Source organism: Heloderma suspectum, chromosome 5, assembly GCF_057233095.1.
Source record: "Heloderma suspectum isolate Gila_16-S chromosome 5, 16-S_ref, whole genome shotgun sequence".
Taxonomy (NCBI): Eukaryota; Metazoa; Chordata; class Lepidosauria; order Squamata; family Helodermatidae; genus Heloderma; species Heloderma suspectum.
Genome location: NC_139462.1, coordinates 68330546 through 68354404, shown reverse-complemented (window position 1 = coordinate 68354404; position 23859 = coordinate 68330546). Strand labels below are relative to the sequence as shown.

The window sequence follows — 23859 nt, the reverse complement described above, 5'->3', positions numbered from 1 at the left end:
TAGAGTGTCCAGTTGCACCTAAAATACCCCATTGCATCCTGGCCTGACACTTCAGGAATTGACATTTTTATGTCTTGATTAGTTTTCAATTCTAGTAACTCCCACTTTTATCTACCATGCTTTATGTATAGTTAAGCTCCTGCATTTGGTCCTGTTGTTTACTTTTTTAAAAAAAAAATGCTATGAGTATAGCAACAGAGGCAGGCAAATTGCCCCTTTGATGTGTATTTAATATAATCTCCACCCCTTCCCTTTTTTATAAAAGCATCAACAGCCAGTGTTCTGTAGCTGAATCTTCTAATACATGCCCAATGGAGAAGCTCAGAAAATTAAATGGATTTCATGGCAGAGGTAGGTAACAATAGCTATCATAATGCCTTGACTTTTCTTTTTATTTGTCATAAGTGGAACTGTTCTGGAACTGATGGTTCTGATTTTATTCATTTTCTACAGACAAATTGAAAAGGATGTATGAATCTTTTGAGCATACATTCAAAAGTATAAATAGACTACAGCTTCAGTCCTAGACACACTTCCATTGAGGTGCTCAGCAATACTCAGTGGAACTTACATCTGACTAATCATGCAGAGGACTGGGCTGTAGAAGCAGAAGCAAACAATGATGCAAGATATTGTACATTCAGTCAGCCTTCCCCAACTTGGTGCCCTCTAGATGGTTTGGACTTCAGCTCCCATCAGCCCCAGCCAACATGGCCAATGGTCAAAAACGGTGGGAGTTGTAGTCCAAAACAACTGGACTATAGACTGGGGGCACTAGGTTGGGGAAGTGTGCTTTAAATAACTAGAGTAATAGGAAAATGTATCTTAGTGCTACTTCTAGTAAGATTTTGATTCGTAAACGCTAACATGTATTATTACTGTTTTAAGTCAATCAAAACTGAAGACCATCATGAGACAATCTTCCACAAGGGTCACAGTTTGTTTGCACAACAAATGCTCAGTTGTTACTAATTTTTTGCATGGGGTCCAGATACCTTCTCTCAAGTCTGTGCTTCTTTTGTTCCTCATATATGCTTTAGAAACATGTGCCAAATATGTAAACGCTTGTAGCAATAGAAAGAAATTTGGCAACACTACATCTTGAGACAATTGTATTAAAGGGATAGTATCTTAGATTATACAGAATCCACCCTGAAGGATTCTTTTCCTTTGGTTTTGTAGGAAACATATTTGCCAATAATTTTTCTTCTTGTTAAATGTTAAGGATTGTTGGAAAAAGCCAGGCTCTATTTAACAAGGAAACCACTGCCATCTTTGGAAGAAAGGAAGAAGTACGATTATGAATTTGCAACTTCTACCTCATTCCACGGGGTTCACAATATTGTTCGTACAAAGAGCAAGACACATAAGACATTATGGATGTTAGTTGTCATGGGCTCCATTATCCTTGTTGCCTGGCAAATCTGCAATCGCTTCATCAATTATTTCAGCTGGCCCACCACAACATCGGTGGTAGTTCAATATGTGGAAAAAATTGAGTTTCCTGCTGTGACTTTTTGTAATCTGAACAGGTAAGGGACCCTTCATGTCCTTGTGCCATATTATCTTTTAGGATACAGAGAAAATGCATTACTCTTCCATACAATTTATGCAGTGAAATGTTATGGCCAGATAATCTGCACTGGGTCCCTTAATCTATTATTTTCATAAATTTTAAGAGCTGTCTTGGGACTATACCTAAGAATTCAAAGCTTACACTGCATTTCTGGTTTGTGCTGACAGGTTCCAAACCCAAGCTGTAGCTAACCTGAGCATCATTTTCTTCCTATGGAGCATAGTGTCTGGAGTTCTTCATTTGTTTGATATTGGTAACAAGTTTGGCCAGGAGCTAACCAATTTCCTTCATGGGAATCAAAATTTCAGCATTAAAGAATTTACAAGGAATAATGGCTTCTATCTCAACAACAGCACATTGCTGAATTGTGAATATTTTGGGAAGCCATGTTCTCCAAAGGTAATTTTTTTTGTTTTTTTGTGAACCGCCCAGAGAGCTTCGGCTATTGGGCAGTATAGAAATGAAATGAAAGAAAATAGAAATGAAAATGAAATAAAAATAATATTTTTGCTTTTATTGTAAGAGAAAATTTAGACATTGTGGTGTATAAGGGGCGGGGATGGGTCTGGAATAAACATTTAGAAGGATACTGGAACAATACAATACATCCATTATTCCATCTGGGGAGGGAAATGCATATGTGGTTCTCAAAATATGAAGTTTGAAGTAGAGCTGTGTGGAAATGGTCTCAAAATTTTCCACCGTATTTGTGGGCAGAGAGAAACTGGGGAAGCAATTTAACTAAACTGAAGTTGACTGAAGCTGGTGTTTTATCCTGAAAGTTTCACATTTTAAAATCTGTATATATATTTATAAATTTCTAAAGCTATATAAAAATAAAAAAATAATTTTTTAATCTATAAAATTTATAAACTTGATGCATTACTGGTGGTCATTTGTTTTGTTTTTGGCATGCTGTATTATGTGCATCGGATCGCCTGCATATCAGTTGATTCAGAATTCATTGAATTTTTCCAGGGATATAAGACATTCTCCAAAAGTTTATCTCAGGTAGGGCTCACAATTGGCAGGGGTTGTAGCCACCCCCCTCCCTAAAAAAAAAAACCATTAGAAAAAAAGAAGCTGTGCTACAACCCCTACCACCTTAATAAACAGTGTCCTTAATATGGGAAAAATAAATAGAAATGCTTCTAAAATTCTCCTTATTTGAATTTCTTCCCAAATTTAAGAGTTATTAATTATGTACCTTCTCCAAGAAAGTACCTTCTCCAAGAAAGAGGTATTCACAAGTAGGTGATAGTTGTCAAATACCATTGGTTCCAGAGTGGATTTCTTCAGGAGTGGTTGCACTACTGCCTCCTTAAGGGCAGCAGGAACCACCCCTTTAGAGATGCATTTTCCACTCCCTGGACCCACCAAGTCATATCCCACCCCCCACCCCAGCTAGTTCTTATTAGCAGGAGGGACAAAGATAGAGAGGGGCCATGGTCAGACACATCGCTGCAAGCACTTTGTCCATGCCATCAGGCCACAACAACTGAAACTGACCCCACAAAGTCAGATAGAGGGTGGATTAAAACTTTTAATAGAAATGCAAATGATCTTACAAAGAAGTATAGCCATTTAAACAGCTTGTGTGAAATAGGATCTCCATCGATGGAAATGCTTGACTATTTTCCTTATTCTTTTACTTCCTCCATGCTAATCCATCGCAAAGAAGAGTAAAACTTGAAATCCTCATTATCACCTCATTCACTTGCCAGAACGAGGAGGGACCATCAATTACTCTGGGGTTCTGGCAGATGACCTCATTGTTCCTGCTTTGGGAAAAAAAGTCCCAGAGCTGCACTCCCCTGTGTCCCTCCTCCACTACAGCACTGGCTACAATTGTCTGTGAGTACAAAAGTTCAATTTTCCATTTTCTTTTGTTTTCTTCATTGAAGGACTTTGAGCACGTCTTCACTGAATATGGAAACTGCTTTACTTTCAATCATATTAACATTCCCGCAAAAAGAAGAGTGAGCCTTTCTGGAAGGGGCTTGAGCTTGCTGTTTGATGTCAAACAGGTATACATATCACAATAAAGTGTGGCCTTTACCATCCAATTAAAATATTTCTGAAATGTGACCATGAAATCTTGATGGCAAAGAACAGAGCCTGTGAGTGACCATAATGCTACAAGGTCTTCTTTTCTTAAATTTGTCTCAAATCTTTACTATCCTCTCATATATAAAAATAGACTTGATCTTTGTCTTCACTCTCTCACTGGCTTCACTCACCAGAAAATGTCAGTGACTGTAGTGCAGGGCTGGGGAACAGATGTTTGTGGACTGCAACTCCCATCAGCCCTAGCCATCATAGCCAGTGGTGATGAATGAAGGGAGTTGCAGGCCAACAACATCTGGAGCATGACACATTCCCCACCTCTGCCATAGCACATAGCAAAGACTCTATTAGAAATTGTGATTTACATACATGGAATTGATTTAGGCCCTAAAAAGAAGTAAGGGACAAGATATAAGAGCTCCACTTAATTCCAACATTTGTAAATTGGGAACTTAGCAATAAAAGTGCAAGGGGATCAGCTGGTAACTAGAAATGTAACTAGTTTGGGGAAAATCTTAGTACAGCCAAGTACAACATATTCAGGCCTTCCTGACACTCTTCAAGATTGTGGAGAGGCTGGATGACCCACCTCCCGCTACTAGCAAGGGCTCCAGAATAGCACATGTTGGGCAGGAACAGTCAGTAGGTGATACTAGTGCCCCACCCTGCTGACTGTGGTGGCCAAGCAGGCTGGCACATGGGGCACAAGGGGAAGTTATGACTTGGCCATGCCTGTGGCAGGTATATGACTACCTGGACACCAGAAGTCTCACAAGAGGGAGCTTCCAAAGGACACATGCAAATTGCAGTGCTCTGTTTGAGCAAGACAAGGGTGGGAAGAAGCTGAGGAAGATTAGATCCACAGCCCAGCTAGCTGGTGGTAGAGAGGCCATGTGTCTTATTTTACAGTCCTCTATCTGAAGGGCTGTCCAGTCCAAATTCAGCGTAAAGATAAAGAACTATAAGGAGAGAGAACAAGGCCCTTGAAATTGTTCATCAGCAGTTAGCAGCTGAACAGCACACTGAGCAGCCACACAGGTCACTTGCCCATATTCTTTCTCATTATAGTGAGATGTATTGTTTTCCTAAGTTATGGTAATGTTTTATACATTTGTATCTGCATCTGCAATGTTTATACACACCTGTCCTCTTTCACTTAAATATTCCTGTTTAGGCTATGTGTTAAATCCCCCCTCCCACTTGTTGGGAACCAGACACGGAGAACAGAAGGGGGAGAGAAGCTCACCCGCCTTCTGCAGATAAGGTTCTGGTGACATGCTAAGAGGACCTGAAATCATGGACTGGACCCAGGCAGGCAAGATCCACCACAGGGCCCCTTATCAACGTTTTACAGTATATGGATGTTTGTGCAGTCTTGGGGTGATAACTCTAGAAAGCAGTGGGAAATGTTCTGCTGCTCCATCACAAATTCTGCTGCCGTGGGCAGGCAGCAGCTCAGGCACGAGGGCAAGAGACAAGGTTGGAAGCTGGTGCTGGCCTGAAGTGGGGGCATGGTCAGGACCCTGGACAGGTGCTGATTTGGAGACCAGCAGCTAAACAGCAGGACTAGAACTAAAGCAAGGAGATAAGTTACCTCAGCAATGGTCTGGAACAACTGCTAGGGCTTTAGAGTCTGCCCAAGAGAGTCACTCTGAAAGCTCCACCCCTCCACTAGAAACCCCTTCTGGTGCTTCATCTGGCCATCTTAAAGGGCACATGCCCTTTTATTCAGTTGTTGGCTTCTTCTAGGGGGAGAGATGTGGAGCAGTGGAGACTTGGTTGGGGCATGTCCTTCAGGGTCTTCCTGCTCCTTGGAGTCTGATGGTAGCAGTACTTTCCAAGGGTTCAGTGGATGGGTTGCATGAACTAGGGCAAAGCGCCGTACACAGGAAGGCCTGGGGAACAAGCCCGACTCCTTCTCAGTGTTGCTGCTCGATGACTCAACCTCTGGAGGTTCACAGTCTTGGGCCATGACAGCAGACAAACTTAAATATTCCTCTCGAACAATTGTATTTGTATTTGTATGACAAGCAGTTCAACTTCAATTAGCCTAGCAATCAAAGGAAATGTTTATTAAAATGTTTCTAGCGTGCTACCATTCAGCCACATGAAGGGGAAAAAATATTGTGGATAGATCCTTCTTAGCAAGATGTTTGGCTTTTGCTTTTGCCAAAACTCCTGACTGTCATAACCACAAGAAATGCTGCATTAATGTTATTTAGGCTGGCATATATGCTACTATCAGTAGGGGTAGGGTATCTGAACACAGCCCCTTCTTTCCTGCTTGAAAAAGCAAAATCAGAGACCTGGCATTTTCAGTTTTTGAGAGCCTTACCTGGAGCTCTTCTTGCTTTAAACAAAAAGTTCTATTTGTCACTTCTGAGTGAAAGGAGACAGAGATCCACTATTCCCCACCCCACCCCCAGGAGCAATGCAAAGATGACAGGAAAGGAAAAAAAAATCCTTGATAACACAAGGGCAACAACCTCTTTCTGTTCAGACTCTCTGCAGGGAAATCAATAGAAGTGTCTTTCAAGATGTGGCAGTCTTTCATGTTCACATTAGACTCACATCACCTCTTGTGACTTGGAAGAGCACTAAAAATCATGGCCTACATTCCCCCTTTCCCCTTCTCTTTCTATTTAATGATCCAGTAGTGAAATAGTTACATCTGAAGGCATGACATTTAGTCACCCCAAACCAAATTCAGTTTCTCTACAATAGGGGTGGTCAACTTGTGGCCTTCAGATGTTTGGGCCTACAACTTCCATCAGCCCTAGCCAGCATACCCAAAGGTGAGGGATAATGGGACTTGTAGAACAAAACATATGGAGAGCCACAAGTTGACCACCCTGTTCTACAACATAAGAAAACAAGAAAACCAACAAGACAACAATGGCTCAGACCACTGATTTCCACTTGGGATGGTGTTTCATATGACCTTCCATTCAAGTTGCTAATATGCTGAGAACAGTGTCATTTATCATGTTAGAATTCAAATATAAGGAAGTCTGAATTCTATGAAAGATTCTGTGTTTCTTTAAAGGCAGTCGCTCAACTGTTACTGTATTTCTAGATGTCACTTCTGATCACTTTAATGGTTAGGTCACCTAAGGCAAAAGCGATAAACACAGAGTCATGTGGCTGTCAGGCATTAAAGTTTTCTCCAGAAAGAACCAATATAGTCAACAATCACTCCTATGCCTCTCAGTTAAACATTTACCACACCCACAGAAGAGAGGTCAAAAGGAGAGGAGAGACAAATGACCTTCTATGATGGGTTGGTAGGGTACCTTTTAATAACAAAGGTAGCAGGTGGACAATGCGTGTTATCCTGGTTTTAAAAGGGAGCACTTTGCCCCTTAGGAAATGTGTTTTTTTCTATTAATGGTATGAAACAGGGTTCAAATTATGGATATAAGAAAGATTTGCAGCATCTATACCAATAATACAGAATTATCTATAGGAGAACTGAAATGAATATGGAGAAAACTGTATTTGCTTGGAAATATTTGAACGATATTCCCCATCACTAGGATATCCATCAACATTCCCATTTATGGATGCTGTTGAATTTAAGAATTGTGAGGAAAAATCAAGGAGCTAAGTTCTTTGAATCTGATAAATTAGTTGGTATTTAGTAGCATTTCTTAAAGCTCATCGACAAGGCTTACAATTTCAATTTTTACAGGTTTTGCTCAGAGTAAATTTCACAAGCAAAGCTGAACATTTATGAAATTCACAATTTTAATTTGCATTATGCAATGTAATTTGTACTATCAAATTTGAATTAGTATGAAATATTTTTTCAGCTTTACAGTGCAATCCTGTGCATGTCTACTCAGATGTAGTTCGACTTACTCAGAGATGTGTGTATACTGCAACCTTAATCTATGTTATCACTGGATGATGAGTAACATGAGTGGATTACAAAACAAAGACGCTGCATAAATAATTCCATTCTTTGCTTCATGTTAATTACCATTGTAGATAATTTTTCATCATGGCCATGATCAGTGGGACTGCTCCTTTGAAACTGAGCTGGGCTCGCACTGGCAGGGCTTTGTATGTCTTAGAGGCTGTAATGTTGGGCTCTCCAGAGTGGCCTATAGCACTGCCCTGAAAGGCTAACAATCCTATGTACAATTGAAAGAGTCCACTCGCGGGTTACCTTGGGTTGGATCCAGAGCAAGTTAGTTTGCACTTGTACTTAAATCAGTCATTGATTTCAATGGGCAGTATCCTATACTGCACCCATGCTAGCAGAATGGACCACTAGTGCAGCAGGAAATAGTCATTCCCGAAAAAACAGGAAATGAGCAGCAACACTCATTTCTGGAATGGTGCAGGTCAGCGGAACTCACAGAAGGGAGCTCTGCTGATCAGCAATGATCTGAAAACAAGGGTTTCCATTTGTTTCCATGCTTATTTCAGGAACCTCTTGTTCCTGTTGCGCTAGAAGCAGTATAGGATACTGCCCAATGGAAACTGGTACAACTAATTTGTATTGGGTCCAACCCATTGGGTACACATATGAATTATGAAAATGGGGGCAGGAGGGCGGGACTGGCCAAAGCATGTATTTTCATTCTAAATTGCACTGACTTTTATTTATTTATTTATTTATTATTAAATTTATTAATCACCCATCTGGCTGGTCACCCAGCCACTCTGGGCGATGTACAACATACAATAAAAACAGTTTAAAACAATAAAATTCTACAATAAAAACATTTTCTAAAATACCCTAACCCACCCCAAAGGCCTGCCTGAACAACAACGTTTTTAATGCACGACGGAAGCTCATTAAAGAGGGGGCATGACGGAGTTCCCTAGGGAGGGAGTTCCACAGAGTGGGGGCCACCACAGAAAAGGCCCTCTCCCTCGTCCCCACCAGTCTAGCTGTCCTGGCTGATGGGACAGAGAGAAGGCCATCCGAGGCTGATCTTGTTAAGCGGCCTGTCTGGTGCTGCTGGAGGCGCTCCTTAAGATAGGCTGGGCCGGAACCATATAGGGTTTTAAAGGTCAAAACCAACACCTTGAATTTGGCCCGGAAAACAATGGGTAACTGGTGCAACTCCTTCAGCACTGGAGTGATGTGATCTCACTGGCGGCTGCCTTTAATCAGGCGAGCTGCCGCTTTCTGTACCAGCTGCAGTTTCCGAACCGTCTTCAAGGGTAACCCCACGTAGAGCGCATTACAGTAGTCTAAACGAGAGGAGACCAGGGCATGTACTACCGATGGGAGCAGATGGTCGGGAAGGAAGGGACGCAGCCGCCGTATCAGATGGAGTTGATACAGCGCTGTCCGGCTCACAGCTGACACCTGAGCCTCCATGGACAGCTGGGAGTCCAAAATGACCCCCAGGCTGCAGAACTTCAGCAGAATACCCTGTAAAAGTGAGTTCAATGCTATAGTCCTATATACATTTACTTAGAACTAAATTGTACTGATTTCAAAGGAACTCCCGTCCACATAAAGATGCACAGAACCACAGTTGTTGTTTTATTGCCAGACTGATGTCTTTGTTTCTCTCATTGCAGCTGATATTGGTGGTCAATTTCAGTTTTTTGGTTGAACCAGTATGCTTATAATCATAGAGATGGTTGAATATATTTTCACCAACTTCTGTTGGATGTGTGTCTTCTCCTGAAAACACCAGAAGTGCCCAACTGGAATACATCAGATCACAGGTTGCCCACCCCTGCTCTACAACATAAGAAAGCAAGAAAACTAAAACAAGATAGCAATGGCTCAGGCCACTGATTTCCCTTGGGCTGATGTTTTATATAACTTTTCATTCAAGTTGCTTCCATGCTGAGCACAGTGTCATTTATAGTGTCACAGTTCAGATTTATGGAAGTCTGAATTCTATGAAAATTTCTGTGTTTCTTGGAAGATAGTCCCTCAACTGTAACTGTATTTCTAAATGCCTTCTCTGATCACTTCAATGGTTAGGTCACCTAAGGCAAAAAGCAATAAACACAGCTTGCGTGGCCATTAATCATTGATGTTTAACTCCAGAAAGGACCGATATAATCAACTATTATTCCTACCCCTCTCAGTTAATCATTTGCCACACCCACAGAGGGAAGGTTAAAAGGAGGAGACAAATGACCTTTTTATGATGGGTCAGTAGGGTACCTTTTAATAACAAAGGTAGTAGGTGGACAATGCGTGTTATCCTGGCTTTTAAAGGGAGCACTTTGCCCCTTAGGAAATGTGTTTTTCTTAGGGATGGCGGAGAATTCCACCACGGATTTCAGTGAGGCTGAATGCACTGGCATTCGGTCCCCCAAAATCCATGGCAGAATGGCCTGCCCCCCCTGCCCCCCCCTTGGATTCCCCCTGGGACAAGGCTTACCTGGGGCGGATGTTTCGGATGGCAGCGGCGGGTGTGGCGGTGGCAGCTGGTTTTGACCGGCTGCCGCAGCCGCCATTGCCATCTGCTCTTTGCCATGATAGGCTACGTAAGTATTTACGTAGCCTATCATGGCAAGCCAAGAAAAAAAACCCGCGTACGCAAATGGCGGCGGCTATGGCAGCCGCCATTTACATTCCCTTTTTTTCGCAGTTTTAGCCTACATAAATATTTACGTAGGCTATTATGGCAAAAAAAAAGGGCAAAGCAAATAGCCACTACACCATTTGCGTTGCCGTTTTTTTTCGCCGTAATAGCTTACGTAAATATTTACATAAGCTAAAACTGCGGAAAAAGGGGAACACAAATTGTGGCTGCCGTAGCTGCCATTTGCATACGTGGGTGTTTTTTTTTTCTTCTGGAAGGAAGGCTGCACAGCGGCCGGATTTCCGGCTGCAGGCGGCCCCGGCCAGTGGCTCTGTGGAATCTCTGCAGAGCGGAGCCGGCCAGAGAAGGATTTCGGTGCGAATTGCCTCATCGAAAAGGTAAGTGACTTTCATACATCCCTAGTTTTTCTATTCATGGTATGAAACAGGGCTCAAATTATGGAATCAGATTTATCTGTAGGAGAACTGAAATGAATGTGGAACAAACTGAATTTGTTTCATAAGGACAATTCAGAGTTCAGTGGGACTACTCTTTTGAAACAGACCTGGAATTTATCCCATCTGTTCTTCTGTATCTCTTTAATGCTTTTTTGTATTAGGACAAATTTACTGATGACCCTGCTTTTGGTTTTGTTGATGCCGGCATAACGTTTGCTATCCATTCACCAAAAGAACCTCCCCGATTTGATGGTTTAGGTGTATCTACACCAGTAGGGATGCATGCTCATGCTGCTATCCGACAGGTGAAGGTAAGCATTCATGTAAAGATATGAAGAAATAGGAGTAAACATATTTCTGTTTATTTAGAAATGATCCAGGAACCAATGTTCTCACCACTTGAGGCCACTAATCATCACCACCACCACTATCACCATCACCTCTACCAATCTATCAATTTATATGGCACCTTAAAATATTAGGCTGCAATCCTATGTTTCCTGGGAGGGTGTTCCAGGATCCATTGGATTTTTCAGAACTTATCCCCTGAGGATGGAGAGAGCAGTCCACCCTTGAATTCCCCCATACCAGCCTCTGTGGTAACAGAGCCCTTACCTCCCTGACAGTGTTGGAGCTCCAACAGTGGGAGAGGGGGAAAGGGGGAGGATCAGGGGTGTGGCATGGGCAGATCAGGAGACTCTCCACTCATGCCCCCAACATAGGGGGAGATTTATACCAGCCCTGGAGCTGGCATAAATAGAATCATAGAATCATAGAATAGTAGGGTTGGAAGGGGCCTACAAGGCCATCGAGTCCAACCCCCTGCTCAGTGCAGGAATCCAAGTCAGAGCATCCCTGACAGATGGCTGTCCAGCCTCGTCTTAAAGGCCTCCAGTGTGGGAGGCCTTCATTCATTTTTAACTGCCCAATAAGCCAAGTTCTCTGTTTTATGTGTTGTTAAATGAGTCAGGTATTCCCCCACACACACACTTTTTTTTAAAGGAAAATATCAACAGAAAATTTAGATTATGTTTTGGATTGTGTGCATATTTGCATCTACAGGTAAAGAATTGTGAGAAATGTAGCTTTCTCACATTATGTTGTTTCCACATATCATAGAATCATAGAATAGTAGGGTTGGAAGGGGCCCACAAGGCCATCAAGTCCAACCCCCTGCTCAATGCAGGAATCCAAGTCAGAGCATCCCCGACAAATGGCTGTCCAGCCTCGCCTTGAAGGCCTCCAGTGTGGGAGAGCCCACCACCTCCCCAGGTAATTGGTTCCATTGTCTTATTGCTCTGACACTCAGGAAGTTTTTCCTGATGTTCAGCTGGAATCTGGCTTCCTGTAACTTGAGCCCATTATTCCGTGTCCTGCACTCTGGGATGATCAAGAAGAGATCCTGGCCTTCTTCTCTGTGACAACCTTTCAAGTACTTGAAGAGTGCTATCCTATCTCCCCTCAGTCTTCTCTTCTCAAGGCTAAACATGCCCAGTTCTTTCAGTCTCTCTTCATAGGGCTTTGTTTCCAGTCCCCTGATCATCTTTGTTGCCCTCCTCTGAACCATCTCCAGTTTGTCTGCATCCTTCTTAAAGTGTGGTGCCCAGAACTGGACACAGTACTCCAGATGAGGCCTAACCAGTGCTGAGTAGAGGGGAACTAGTACTTCCTGGGATTTGGAAGCGATGCTTCTATTAATGCAGCCCAAAATAGCATTTGCCTTTTTTGCAGCCACATCACATTGTTGGCTCATATTCAGCTTGGGATCGACAACAATTCCAAGATCCTTCTCGCTCGTAGTGTGGTTGAGCCACGTATCCCCCATCTTGTAACTGTGCATTTGGTTTCTTTTTCCTAGGTGCAGAACTTGGCATTTGTCCCTATTAAATGCCATTCTGTTGTTTTCTGCCCAGCGCTCCAGTCTATCCAGATCACTTTGAATTTTGTTTCTGTCTTTCAAAGTATTAGCTATCCCGCCCAATTTTGTGTCATCTGCAAATTTGATCAGCATTCCCTGCACCTCCTCCTCCAAGTCATTAATAAAAATGTTGAAGAGCACTGGGCCCAGGACTGAGCCCTGCGGTACCCCACTCATTACCTCTCCCCAGCTTGAGAAGGTCCCAGTGATAAGCACTCTTTGAGTCCGATTCTGTAGCCAACTGTGGATCCACCGGATTGTTGTTTCATCTAGCCCACTTTTAGCTAGTTTGCTCATCAGGATATCATGGGGCACTTTGTCGAAAGCTTTGCTGAAGTCGAGGTATATGATGTCTACAGCACTCCCACGGTCTACAAGGGAGGTTACTTGATCAAAAAATGAGATCAGATTTGTCTGGCAGGACTTGTTTTTGACAAATCCATGTTGGCTTCGAGTAATCACGGCATTGTTGTCAAGGTGCTCCCAGATGGATTGCTTTATGATCTGCTCCAGAATTTTCCCAGGGATTGATGTCAGACTGACTGGTCTGTAGTTCCCAGGTTCCTCCTTTTTACCCTTTTTGAAGATAGGGACAATGTTAGCCCTCCTCCAGTCATCTGGCACTTCCCCCGTCCTCCATGATTTCTCAAAGAGAATAGACAGCGGTTCTGAGAGTTCTTCTGCCAGTTCCTTTATGACTCTAGGATGCAGTTCATCTGGCCCTGGAGATTTGAACTCATTCAAAGTAATGAGGTGTTCCTTGACCATATGCCTGTCGATCTCAAGCTGCAATCCTGCCCCTTCAGCCTGTACTTCGCCTTTGCCAGGGGGGTCATAGACCCTCTTTTGGGAGAAGACTGAGCCAAAGTAGGAATTGAGCACCTCTGCCTTTTCTTTGTCATCTGTTATCATTTTTCCATCCTTATTTAATAGCTGAACCACCATTTCTTTCCTCTGCCTTTTACTATGCACGTAGCTGAAGAAAGCCTTTTTGTTGTTTTTAACATCCCTTGCTAACCTCAGCTCATTCTCAGCTTTAGCCTTCCTGACGCCATCCCTGCAATTCTGTGCTATCTACCTGTACTCTTCCTTTGTTACTTGGCCTTATAATTTTACTCCCATTGCTGGCAGTGGGAAATTATCTAACCATCTATCCATCTGAACTACTGAGGAGGAAGTGGGAGGAAAAAACTTTCTCTTCTGCCCTGCTGGGTTCATGTGGGCAGGAATGTGGATGTGAGAGGCTCCAGCAGTGAAGTTCTCCACAGTGGCATATAGGATTGCCCTGTAGGTTGCAATTGAAAGTCCCATTGAAACAAAAGAGCTTGAGTGTGTAGGCTTAAGATCATATTTTTAATTATTCAATTTACATTATTAAATCAAATCCCTGACAATAGACAATTTTAAAATAAAGCTAAGAGGGGAAATGGCAAGGAGAAGAGGAGAGATGGGGAAAAACCAAAGAGTAAAAATCAGTTTGAGGTAGGATTCCTGTTCAGCTGTCTGTTCTAAGTGCAAAACTCCCATGCAGGGGTGCAGAACCTCTTTCAACCTAAGGGCCAAATTCCATCTCAGAGACGCTCTTGGGGGCCACATTCCAGTGATGGGTGGGTCTGGAGGAAAAAGTGGTGGGGCCAAAAAAAACCCAAATACCAGCATATTTTAGTTTAAAGGTCTTACTGCCAGTAACTGAGCCTTAGGAGAGGCATCTCACCCTTTTCGAATGGGTGAAAAACTGCCCCAAAGCCGCAAAACCACCAAATGACTTGGTGGATGAGGGAAATGGGGTGGGGACAGGAGAAGGGGAACTCTGGAGGGCCAGATTTGGCCCCCAGGCCTGAGGTTCTGCAATCCTGCTTAAGTGTATATCCAGAGCTTCCTACCCAGAATGGCTTTCCCATTTGTTTTAACAAAAGGAATCCACACATGCATTCAGTTGCACTTCTGAGCACACACCTTGAATCAGGACAGTTGTAATTATTCCAGAAGAAGAATGTGTTGTGGGTCAGGCTGTCTTCCAGGGGCTGACTCACCTGCAGCCCAACAAGAATGTCTGTTGAGAGGCTTTGCACTGATTTCAGTTTGGTTTGTAGTGCAAATGTTTGTTTTACAGCAGTCATTCTTGTGAGGTATTTTTGTTTTAAGAAAATGTTTGTTCAGTCTAAACTTGACCGTAGCAATGGCTGTCATTTTCTACAAATATCATGGGTCATCCACTTTCTTTCACTCAAGACAATTATCCAAGAACACCCTTGGGGAGAATGCAACCCAAACATCAAGCTTCAGCACCACAAGATCTATAGCACCTATGGATGTCTACAAGAGTGCAAGGCACAGCATATACAAAAGCAGTGTGGATGCCTGCCATTCATGTTACCAGGTATAACTTGTCAGATGCTGGACTTGCTTTACAATGGTGTCCAAAGACATCCAGTGAGATGGTAGGAATCACAGTTTGGGTAAAATCTGTTTTTACCCAAAAGACAGATTTTGGTAAACTTCAATCACTTCAAGACAGCCTTCCCAAACCTAGTGCTATGGCTGGCTGAGGGTCATGATCCAGGTTGAAGAAGGCTACTTTAGGCACCAGGACAGAAGCATAGATTTGGAAGGGACTTTAGAAATGATCTAGTCAAACCCCTGCTCAGTTAGGGCTCTGTACTGCATCCCTGACAGGTGGATATCCAGCCTCTGCTTAAATACCTCCAGCAAAGGAGAACTCACCACCTCCTGAGACAATCTATTCCACTGCTGGACAGCAACCACTGTGAGGAAGTTTCTCCTAACACTTAACTGAAATCTGCTTCCCTGCAATTTCCACCCATTCATTCTCTGGAGAAACAGAGAACAAGTTTGCTCCACCTTCTGCATGACAGCCCTTCGGGTGGATATATGAAGACTGTTATCATATGAACTGCCCACAGAGCTTTGCCTATTGGGGAAATAAAATGAATGAATGAATAAATAAATAAATAAATAAAGTAAGTCTCCTCTTAACCTTCTCCTCTTCAGGCTAAACATACCCAGCTCTTTAAACCATTCCTCATAGGACTTGGTTCCCAGATCACTCACCTTCCTGGTGGTTGCTCTTCTCTGGATGTGCTCCAGCTTGTCAATGCCCTTCTTAAAATGGGGTGCCCAGAAGTGATAAATTAACATGCAAATGCATGTTACATAAAATAGTAAATAAATAAATGATCAATACATAAAACAAATGATAAATAAAATGCAAATAAATTAAAATGCAAATAAATGCAAATAACTATTCTTCAAAATTGCAATATTTTGATTATCAAGATAGTTGCAGAAAGTTGCCCCCTTCCCATCCAATGTGCACTATTTCCCATATTCTTCTGAAGGGTCCCCAGCCCTCCAGAGCAGATTTGGGGGGCAAGGAGGGCTGCAGGGCAGAATTTCTGGAAATCATTTCCTCCCCATTGCACTGGTGGATGCCTTCCATCAGCAGAGACACACCAATGGCAAATCATCCTTAAGAAATAACACCATACAGAAATCACAGTTGAAGAAACCATTGCTTAGAATGGTGTTTCTACATGAAATATATCTATATAGCTCAGACTATATAGATATGTCAGAGAAATCTGCAATGAATTCAAATGAGATCAAATTTCTGTGAATCTGACTTGTGGATTTTGCATTGGGCCAGCTTTTTTCTGAATCACATGGACTCTGCAGCCTTGCAGACCTGTGTTGTTGTTTTTTACTTTGGGGGAGGGGATTTTCACAAGTGCAGAAATATACATTTGCAAATGAACAAAACTCTCATACAAAAAATGCAGTTCCTTCAATGAGTAGACGACAGAATGAAAGATGCCTGACAATCCATGCAACAGAGATGGAACAGATTTAACAAAATCAGTATATCCGTAGCTCAGACTCAGAGGAGATGTTTGATGAATTTTATGCTAGGTGGACATGGATATTCAAATCTTTTTGTTATGCCATACACTGTTTGTGGAAATACAAGTAATATTACCAAATACTTAGATTAATAGTTTTCTTACCAAATTAGTGAAGATAAGTGAAGAAGTAGACTCATATCTGTGTTTTTTATACCTTTGTCTTTCTTTTTCTCTCACTCACTAACCCCATCTTCCACATCCCTGTTGAAAAGGAAATGGCTCAGAATGTGACTTGGAAAAGTTTTACAACTGTGTGTCTCCTCTGTTGTGTGAGTAAAACCAAACAAAAGCAATCAGATGACTAGAGACCAATTTGTAGGCACCACTGAGGCATGACCACAGTTTCTACATGGTCAAGGCACGTGGGTGCAGCGGTAATGTCTGCAACTGGCAAGCAACCAGATGCATCCACTGGCTCATGTATTTAGCTCCTACACTGGTGTTTCTGAGCACTAGTGAGATGTGGAGCTCAAATGTAGCACAAGATTTCCCCAACTTGTGGGATCCCACAGCAGCATCTACAGCAAGACAAGAGTGTCAATCTGGATTAGGCTAGAAGTTAATCAGGGCCTGGTATGTCCTGCTGATGGGAACCAAGGTGGAATAAGTCTGGATAGATGCCTTCTGCAAGGACTTAATGCGGGGAGGAAGGGACTTGGTTTTCCAAACATACTTGCAATGCTCCTAGCTGAAAGCTACTATAATGCTAGATCAGCCTTCCCCAACCTAGTGCCTTCCAGATGTATCAAACTACAACTCCCATGACATGTGGGATAATGGCAGTTGTAGTCCAACACATCTGGAAGGTACCAGACTGGGGAAGGCTGCTCTATATGAACTATACATAAGTAACCCCAAGTGTATCTTTCTAAATGTATGGTTTCATCAATGTCATGGGTTGATTTTGATTTCAGAAGTTCCAAATACTCTAGAGAATTCAGTGAGAAAACTGGCACATTGTTCTACTAGAAATCACATGCTAAACTCTCCCTGTGATTTATCCCTTTCATTATGTAACGCTGCTGATATATATTCAGCTTTTCCCAAAATCCTGCAGTCAATAAAATTTCCTAGCCAAAGGATATGCTTTATTAAATCTGTGATTTGGGAAGATAAACCCAATCCTAATTTTTGTGTTACCATTCTTTGTGAAGGGGGGGGAAGCTAAAGTTGAATTTTCTTCTGAGCAGGCATTTATTTATGAAATTGTTTCCTGTTTTAGATAACATAGAAGTCATGGGATCATGTACAGTAGGAACACATAATTCTACTTGTCCAGTACCTTGTGAGGAAACAGCTTACCCAACCACCATTTCCTATTCAACATTTGCAAGTGAAAAGGCTTTGAAATTTCTTTCCACAAAGCTGAAGAAAAGTCCAGAATATATCAGGTACTTTTATTCATAATTGTTATGTGGTCAAACAATGGGCTGGTTCCAGATTCAATTATACTCAGAGCAGACCCATTGAAATTAAGTGGACTTAAGTTAATCATGACCAATTTCAATGGGTCTACTGTAAGTATAAATAAATCTGGAACCAACTCATTTTCACATGTATGTGAACAACCTTCATTACACTGACTGAAACCACTGACATTCAGGAGACGCTGGCTGCCATGTTGGTTCCTAAAGGACAGAAGATACAAAATAGATAGCAATACATGTTTAACTAGACCAATTTAGCTTGGTGTAAGATCACACTTATTCTTACACCAACCTAAGTAGCCCAATCAAAGGTATTTTGGTCTGTATAACATCTAAATTAAAGGTTTAATGTGGTATTCCCTAAGGGTGCAATCCTATGCATGTTTGATGAAAAAAAGTCCTACATCTCCCAGCATGCTGGAGCTGGCATGGGATGCTGGGAGTTGCAGGAATTTTTTTCTGTCTAAAAGTGCATAGGATTGCACCCTAAATATTCTACATTTGTAGAAAATATAATTACAATGCAATCCTTTACATGTTTACTCACTGTATTAGATGGGACTTACTCTCAGGTAAGTATGCATAGGATTCCAGTTTAAATTCACTAGACCAAATGTAAAGACACTGATTTACTTCCAGGAAATTGATTAGGAAATATTTGAAAATATCTCTAAGACATTTAAGCATACATGGCTATTTCATAAATCTGTGTTAATTTTCAACAAGAAAAGGGGCTCAAAATATTTATATGAGGCCTCAATTTGTTTATGGTTCTCCAGACAAAACATTTCAAGTGCTTTTGCTCTTGCCACATATTTCAAGCTTTTGAGCTCTTTCAAGAAATATCTCCAACACCTTTAATGCTAACAGACTTCTGACTCAGATCATTGCCTAAACAGTTATTCTAGTTTTATGACCAATTGCTTCTCCCTATAGAGCAGGGTTAGATAGCCAGTGGTGAGGGGTGCAGCTCAATGGTGACTTGTAGGCCAAAATACCTGAAGGGGCACAAGTCCCCTCCCCACTTGCTATAAAGCAGGGGTGCTGAACCTCTTTAAGCCTGAGGGCCAAATACCATTTCAGAGAAGCTCTCGGGGGCCGCATTCCAGTGGTGGGAAGGGCCAAAGGCAAAAGGGACAGGGCCAAAAAACACATTTTGACTTAACGCTCTCACTGCCAGTCATTAACCTTTAGGGGAGGCATCTCAATGTTTTAGAATGGGGAGAAGCCTGTACACAGTCTGGGAAACCACCAAATGATTGGTGATTGGGGGAAGGGGTGGGGCCATGGATAAAGTATCTGGCCATCTGTGGAACTTCAGAGGACCAGATTTGGTCCCTGGGCCTGGGGTTCTGCACTCCTGCTATAGAGAATCCTTTTCCATTTGCCTTTATTGAAAGCATGCAGCATTGGTGAATGCAAAAAGGAGAATGTCGTGTTCTTGTGCAAGCCCTTTTAATGGGAGGCAAAGGCTTCCAGTCGCTCTTGGGACAAGTACCTTCATATTTGAACAGAGGAGTGACTCAAGCAGGCTTACTTTAAAATGCACACACAGCTTATCGTTCATTATCTTTACACAGCAGATGGTAGCTGTGGTTAAGTCCATTCAGTACAGGAGCACACACTTTTTTCCCCCAGCACACACATTGCATTAGCTTTCTTGCTAAGCTAATGCAATCCTCCGCTTGAGCCAACCTTCCAATTTCAATTATACAGACTCACCAGTCTTGCCACAGGAATTTCCCAGGAATAGCCAGTTCATGGTTTCCAGTGGGCAGGCCCACGGGGGTGAGTGACTTAAGGTTTATCTTCTTCAGCTTCTGCTTCTTTCCGACCCAGTCCAGGCCTTCTTGTAAGCATAAACAGCTTGTGCTTATGAGCAATACATGTGGTTTGTGTTTAAGGTGCCACAAAGTTCTTTGTTGCTTAAAATATAATAAGCATCACTTTAAGCTTAAAGCACCACTTCTGTATAGATGATGATCACCCCTTAGATCAGGGGTGGTCAACTTGTGGCCCTCCAGATGTTTTGGCTCATAGCACCCCTCTCACCATCGACTATGCTGGCCAGGGATGATGAGAGTTGTAGACCAAAACATCTGGAGAGCTACAAGTTGACCACCCCTGCCTGAGATAATCTCAGTTATAATTGGAATGGGGTCTGAGTTAATCAACATTAACAGCAGTTTTATTACTGATCATGTTATATTTATCCTCTGGTGGCCAAATTACATGAGAAGTGGAAGATCTTATCTCCCAACATTTCTAATTTTGCTGTAAGGCAGTTGTGGCAGACTCCAGTTTTTATTAGAACGTGGGGAGAAGGTGGGGTTAACTCTTTCCCCCTGTGCCAAAACAGCCATGACTTTAAATCTGTGTCTAGCAGCTACATCTTTTTTGTTTTTATTTTTACTCTAGAGTAGATGTGGGACCTGATCCAGATCTTAAAAGCCCTCCTACCCACCATGCTAGGGTCTCAGTTCAGATCAGGGGCCCTGCAACTACTGTAGGGTAAACATCTTAAAAAGACATACCTGCTAGACACAAATCAGACCCCCAAACCTATTTGCTCTCCTGGGATGGGAATAGAGGCAATATGCAGGTAGCTATATATGTTTTCCTCACAGGGTCACATAGCAGCTTTAGTATGGGAGGATTTAGACTCTTAAAGTGATGGGAGGAAGGGTCCTGCAGAACCACTGCTCTGATCAAAATTGCAGCTGTTTTTTTAAGTAAGAATAGAAATGTCATGGATCTAGTGAAGTTTGGCTTTCATAACAACATTTTTATTTAGCTCCTTTGGACAATTGATTATTGTTCACAAATGGGGTGCTATCTAGCAATTTACTCAGTGAAGCATGGCAAAGTACAGGAAAATCTTTCTGTTCCCAAGTGATTAACCAATAGGAATCAAGCAAACATATTAATGCGTGTACATCATAAATTACATGATAGTGTCAACTCATTTTTCAAAAATGTAAAAGGGCAGACATAACTATTTACAACTATATTCCAAAGATGTATAATAGTAGCATCTCACTTATGTCAGGAAACCTAAACAAAGGGGTCCATTAGCATGGTTATTAAGGTAATTATAATCCAAAGTGTCCTGAAAGGAAAATGTCCTTGAAGAACAGAGTGGTCACATCAATTAATCCTTCATTTTCGGAGGTAGGTAAAAATTAGACAAGTTTGTGTTGTCTAACAGGGTTCAATAACTAATGTGTAATACTAAATTAAATTAAACATGGATAGGAATGGCTAAAGTGACATCAAATAATTAATAATGATGACAATGTAATTAAAGTGTCTATTATCCCTAGGAATAACCTGGTATATATTGACATAAAGTATCATGATTTGAATTACAAAATGACCCAACAGCAGAAGGCATTGAGTGTGTCTGAGTTGCTTGGTAAGTGATCGCCAATTAACGTTTTTTTTTAAGCCGCTTTTCTGGATCATGACAAAATTACTGAATGTCCTGCATCATGCTGATCCTCACTCTTCGTCAGATAAGCATAAGTTGGATCATGATGTCATGATGAAAGCCAGTGTAGTGTAGTGGTGAGAGTGATGGACTGGGAGCCAGGAGATCCGGGTTCTAGTCCCTACTTGGCCATGGAAGCTCACTGGGTGACTTTGGGCCAGTCACAGACTCTCAGCCCAACCTACCTCACAGGGTTGTTGTTGTGAGGATAAAACGGAGAGGAGGATAATGTAAGCTGCCTTGGGTTCCTTGCAAGAGGAAAAAAGGCGGGATATAAATGCAATAGATAGATAGATAGATAGATAGATAGATAGATAGATAGATAGATAGATAATGGAGGGAGCAACCCTATGGCCTCTAGTCAGTGGCTAGATGGCCATAGGATATGTGGGTTTCTGGGAACTGACCTTGGAGCCCGCGCTCCGAAGTCAGTTTCTGGAGAACTGACCTTCCCTCCCTTCCGGGCTGCCTTGCACCCTGCGCTCTGCACTTGGAAGAGGAGTGCAGAGCGGCCAAAATGGGATGTTCCAGAGGGCGTTCGAGGGCAGGGAAGGCAGAAATGCCAGTATGACACATATAATGTGTCATCCGGCAGCCTCCTCCCCCGCTCCGCCTTCCCATAGCTAGACAGCTGAAATTGGTTGTCTAGGCACAAATGAAGGCAGGAGAAGTGCGGAGGGAATGATCCCCTCCATGCTTCTCCTGCCCTGCACTGGATGGGCGGTCGCCTCCGAGTTCAGAGGCGGCCGCCTACCCCCATAGGATTGCACCCTTACTATATTATTGTTTCTATATAGTACATTTCCATTTGCTAATTAAAGAGTCAACTCATGTGTGTTAGCTTCGGTTGGGTCCAGAGCAAGTTAGTTGCACTTGGACTTAAATTTGTCACTGATTTCAGTGAGACCTGGGTGCCACTAACTTGCACTGGATCCAACCTATTGTGTACACATGTAAAGTATGAACACATAGAGGAAATGGCCGGCACATATTTTCATTCTAAATCATACATAGCACTGCATTCAGTGGAATACCCCATGCAAGTGACTTCAAGACTGAAGTCCAGCATCCCAGTCGCAAAGGGATTTCTTTCCAAGTAAAGATACATAGAATTACAGCTTTTTTAAAAAAAAAAAAATTGCCAGACTGATGCGTTTATTTCTTTCATTGCAGCTGATGTTGGTGGTCAACTTGGTTTATTTTGTGGAGCCAGTATGATTACAATCATAGAGATTGTTGAGTATGTTTTCACCAACTTATGTTGGATGTGTGTCTTTCTTTTACTGAAAGCACCAGAGATGCCAAACTGGAATACATCAGATCAGAATCAACAAACACACAAGAGAAGAATACAAGAATGTTAAGGGCTTGCAGAAAGAAAATGAAAGATGAACTGTTCTTGTCCGTAAATGACATTGATTTTTAAAGATTGTGCAGGGGAATGTAGCATTCAGTTCTCTTGCATCATTCCAAAGAGCAGTTACTAGAGAATGCAGATTTTTTATGGTGAATCAAGGATTTGCTCATCTTGGAAAGGTACTTCTGGAGGGGGTGGGGAGGGGGGAAGGTGAAGAACTGTGCAAATCAGGCCTCTAGTGCTTTGCATTGAGCACTAGCCTCAGCTGTTGTGCTACTTACATGGCAGAGGGACAGCGCATGCATTCACTCCTCTGACCATGCCTGGAGGGACACTGCCCAGAAAGTGAGTGAACTGGGCCACAGGGTGACCACAGTTGCAATCATCCCCACCAAATCTGGGACTAATAGGTGGTTTTGAAGTTGGAGGGCAGACACAAGGCCCACACCTTTTGTTTTAGACATGAATTACTACACTTTTTCTTGCATGAGCCTTGCCATTATCAGTGTAGATTGGTGCAATATATATAATTAAAAGTGGTTCTGCTTTCTTTTTTTTCCTGCCTCAGGACAGAAATACAAACAGATCAATATATGTATGCATGCAAAATAAATAAATAAATTCCAGGCACTTTGGTATACACAAAATTAATGAGAAGTATGGCATGCCATTTCAATGCATTTTCCCATTTATAACATTATATTACACTTCTAAATAAAATGATATTATATTTCATAAGTCCCACTAAAATCAACTGAACTTACTCCCAAGTATAGAACTGCAGCATTAGTGCTCTCCATAATCACTGTCAATCATTACTGTATTTGTACACTCTTTTGCACAATGGTTTTGGCAGGGAACTGTGTATTCCACTACATAACATCCACATTTCCAACTCATGACACTGCAGCATTAATTATGCAGCTGTGGTGGGCTCTGTTCAGTACCCTTCCAGTGCATGAATCGTATCAGGGACTAATTGCTTGAGTTCTCCATTCACCCTGCTCCATCTCCAGATTGTAGATTCAGAAACATTGCCATGTTTCAAGTGCATTTGATACCCAATTTCTTAAGCCTTGCTTGCTCAGACCAACCAGAGCAGTGTGTGTGTGTGTGTGTGTGTGTGTGTGTGTA

General features: G+C 42.2%; 1 protein-coding gene across 1 annotated transcript; it reads left to right on the top strand.

The window, feature by feature from the left end:
- Positions 1 to 311: 311 nt before the first annotated feature.
- On the top strand, positions 312 to 23354 carry ASIC5 (acid sensing ion channel subunit family member 5). The gene is made up of 10 exons (XM_084859768.1): positions 312 to 351; positions 1226 to 1532; positions 1744 to 1975; positions 3481 to 3603; positions 10772 to 10921; positions 14761 to 14908; positions 16664 to 16720; positions 17674 to 17842; positions 21202 to 21293; positions 22542 to 23354. Exons 1-10 carry the CDS (start codon positions 312 to 314, stop codon positions 22730 to 22732), a joined length of 1509 nt encoding a protein of 502 aa, XP_084715894.1. The 3' UTR covers positions 22733 to 23354.
- The last annotated feature ends 505 nt before the right edge of the window (positions 23355 to 23859 follow it).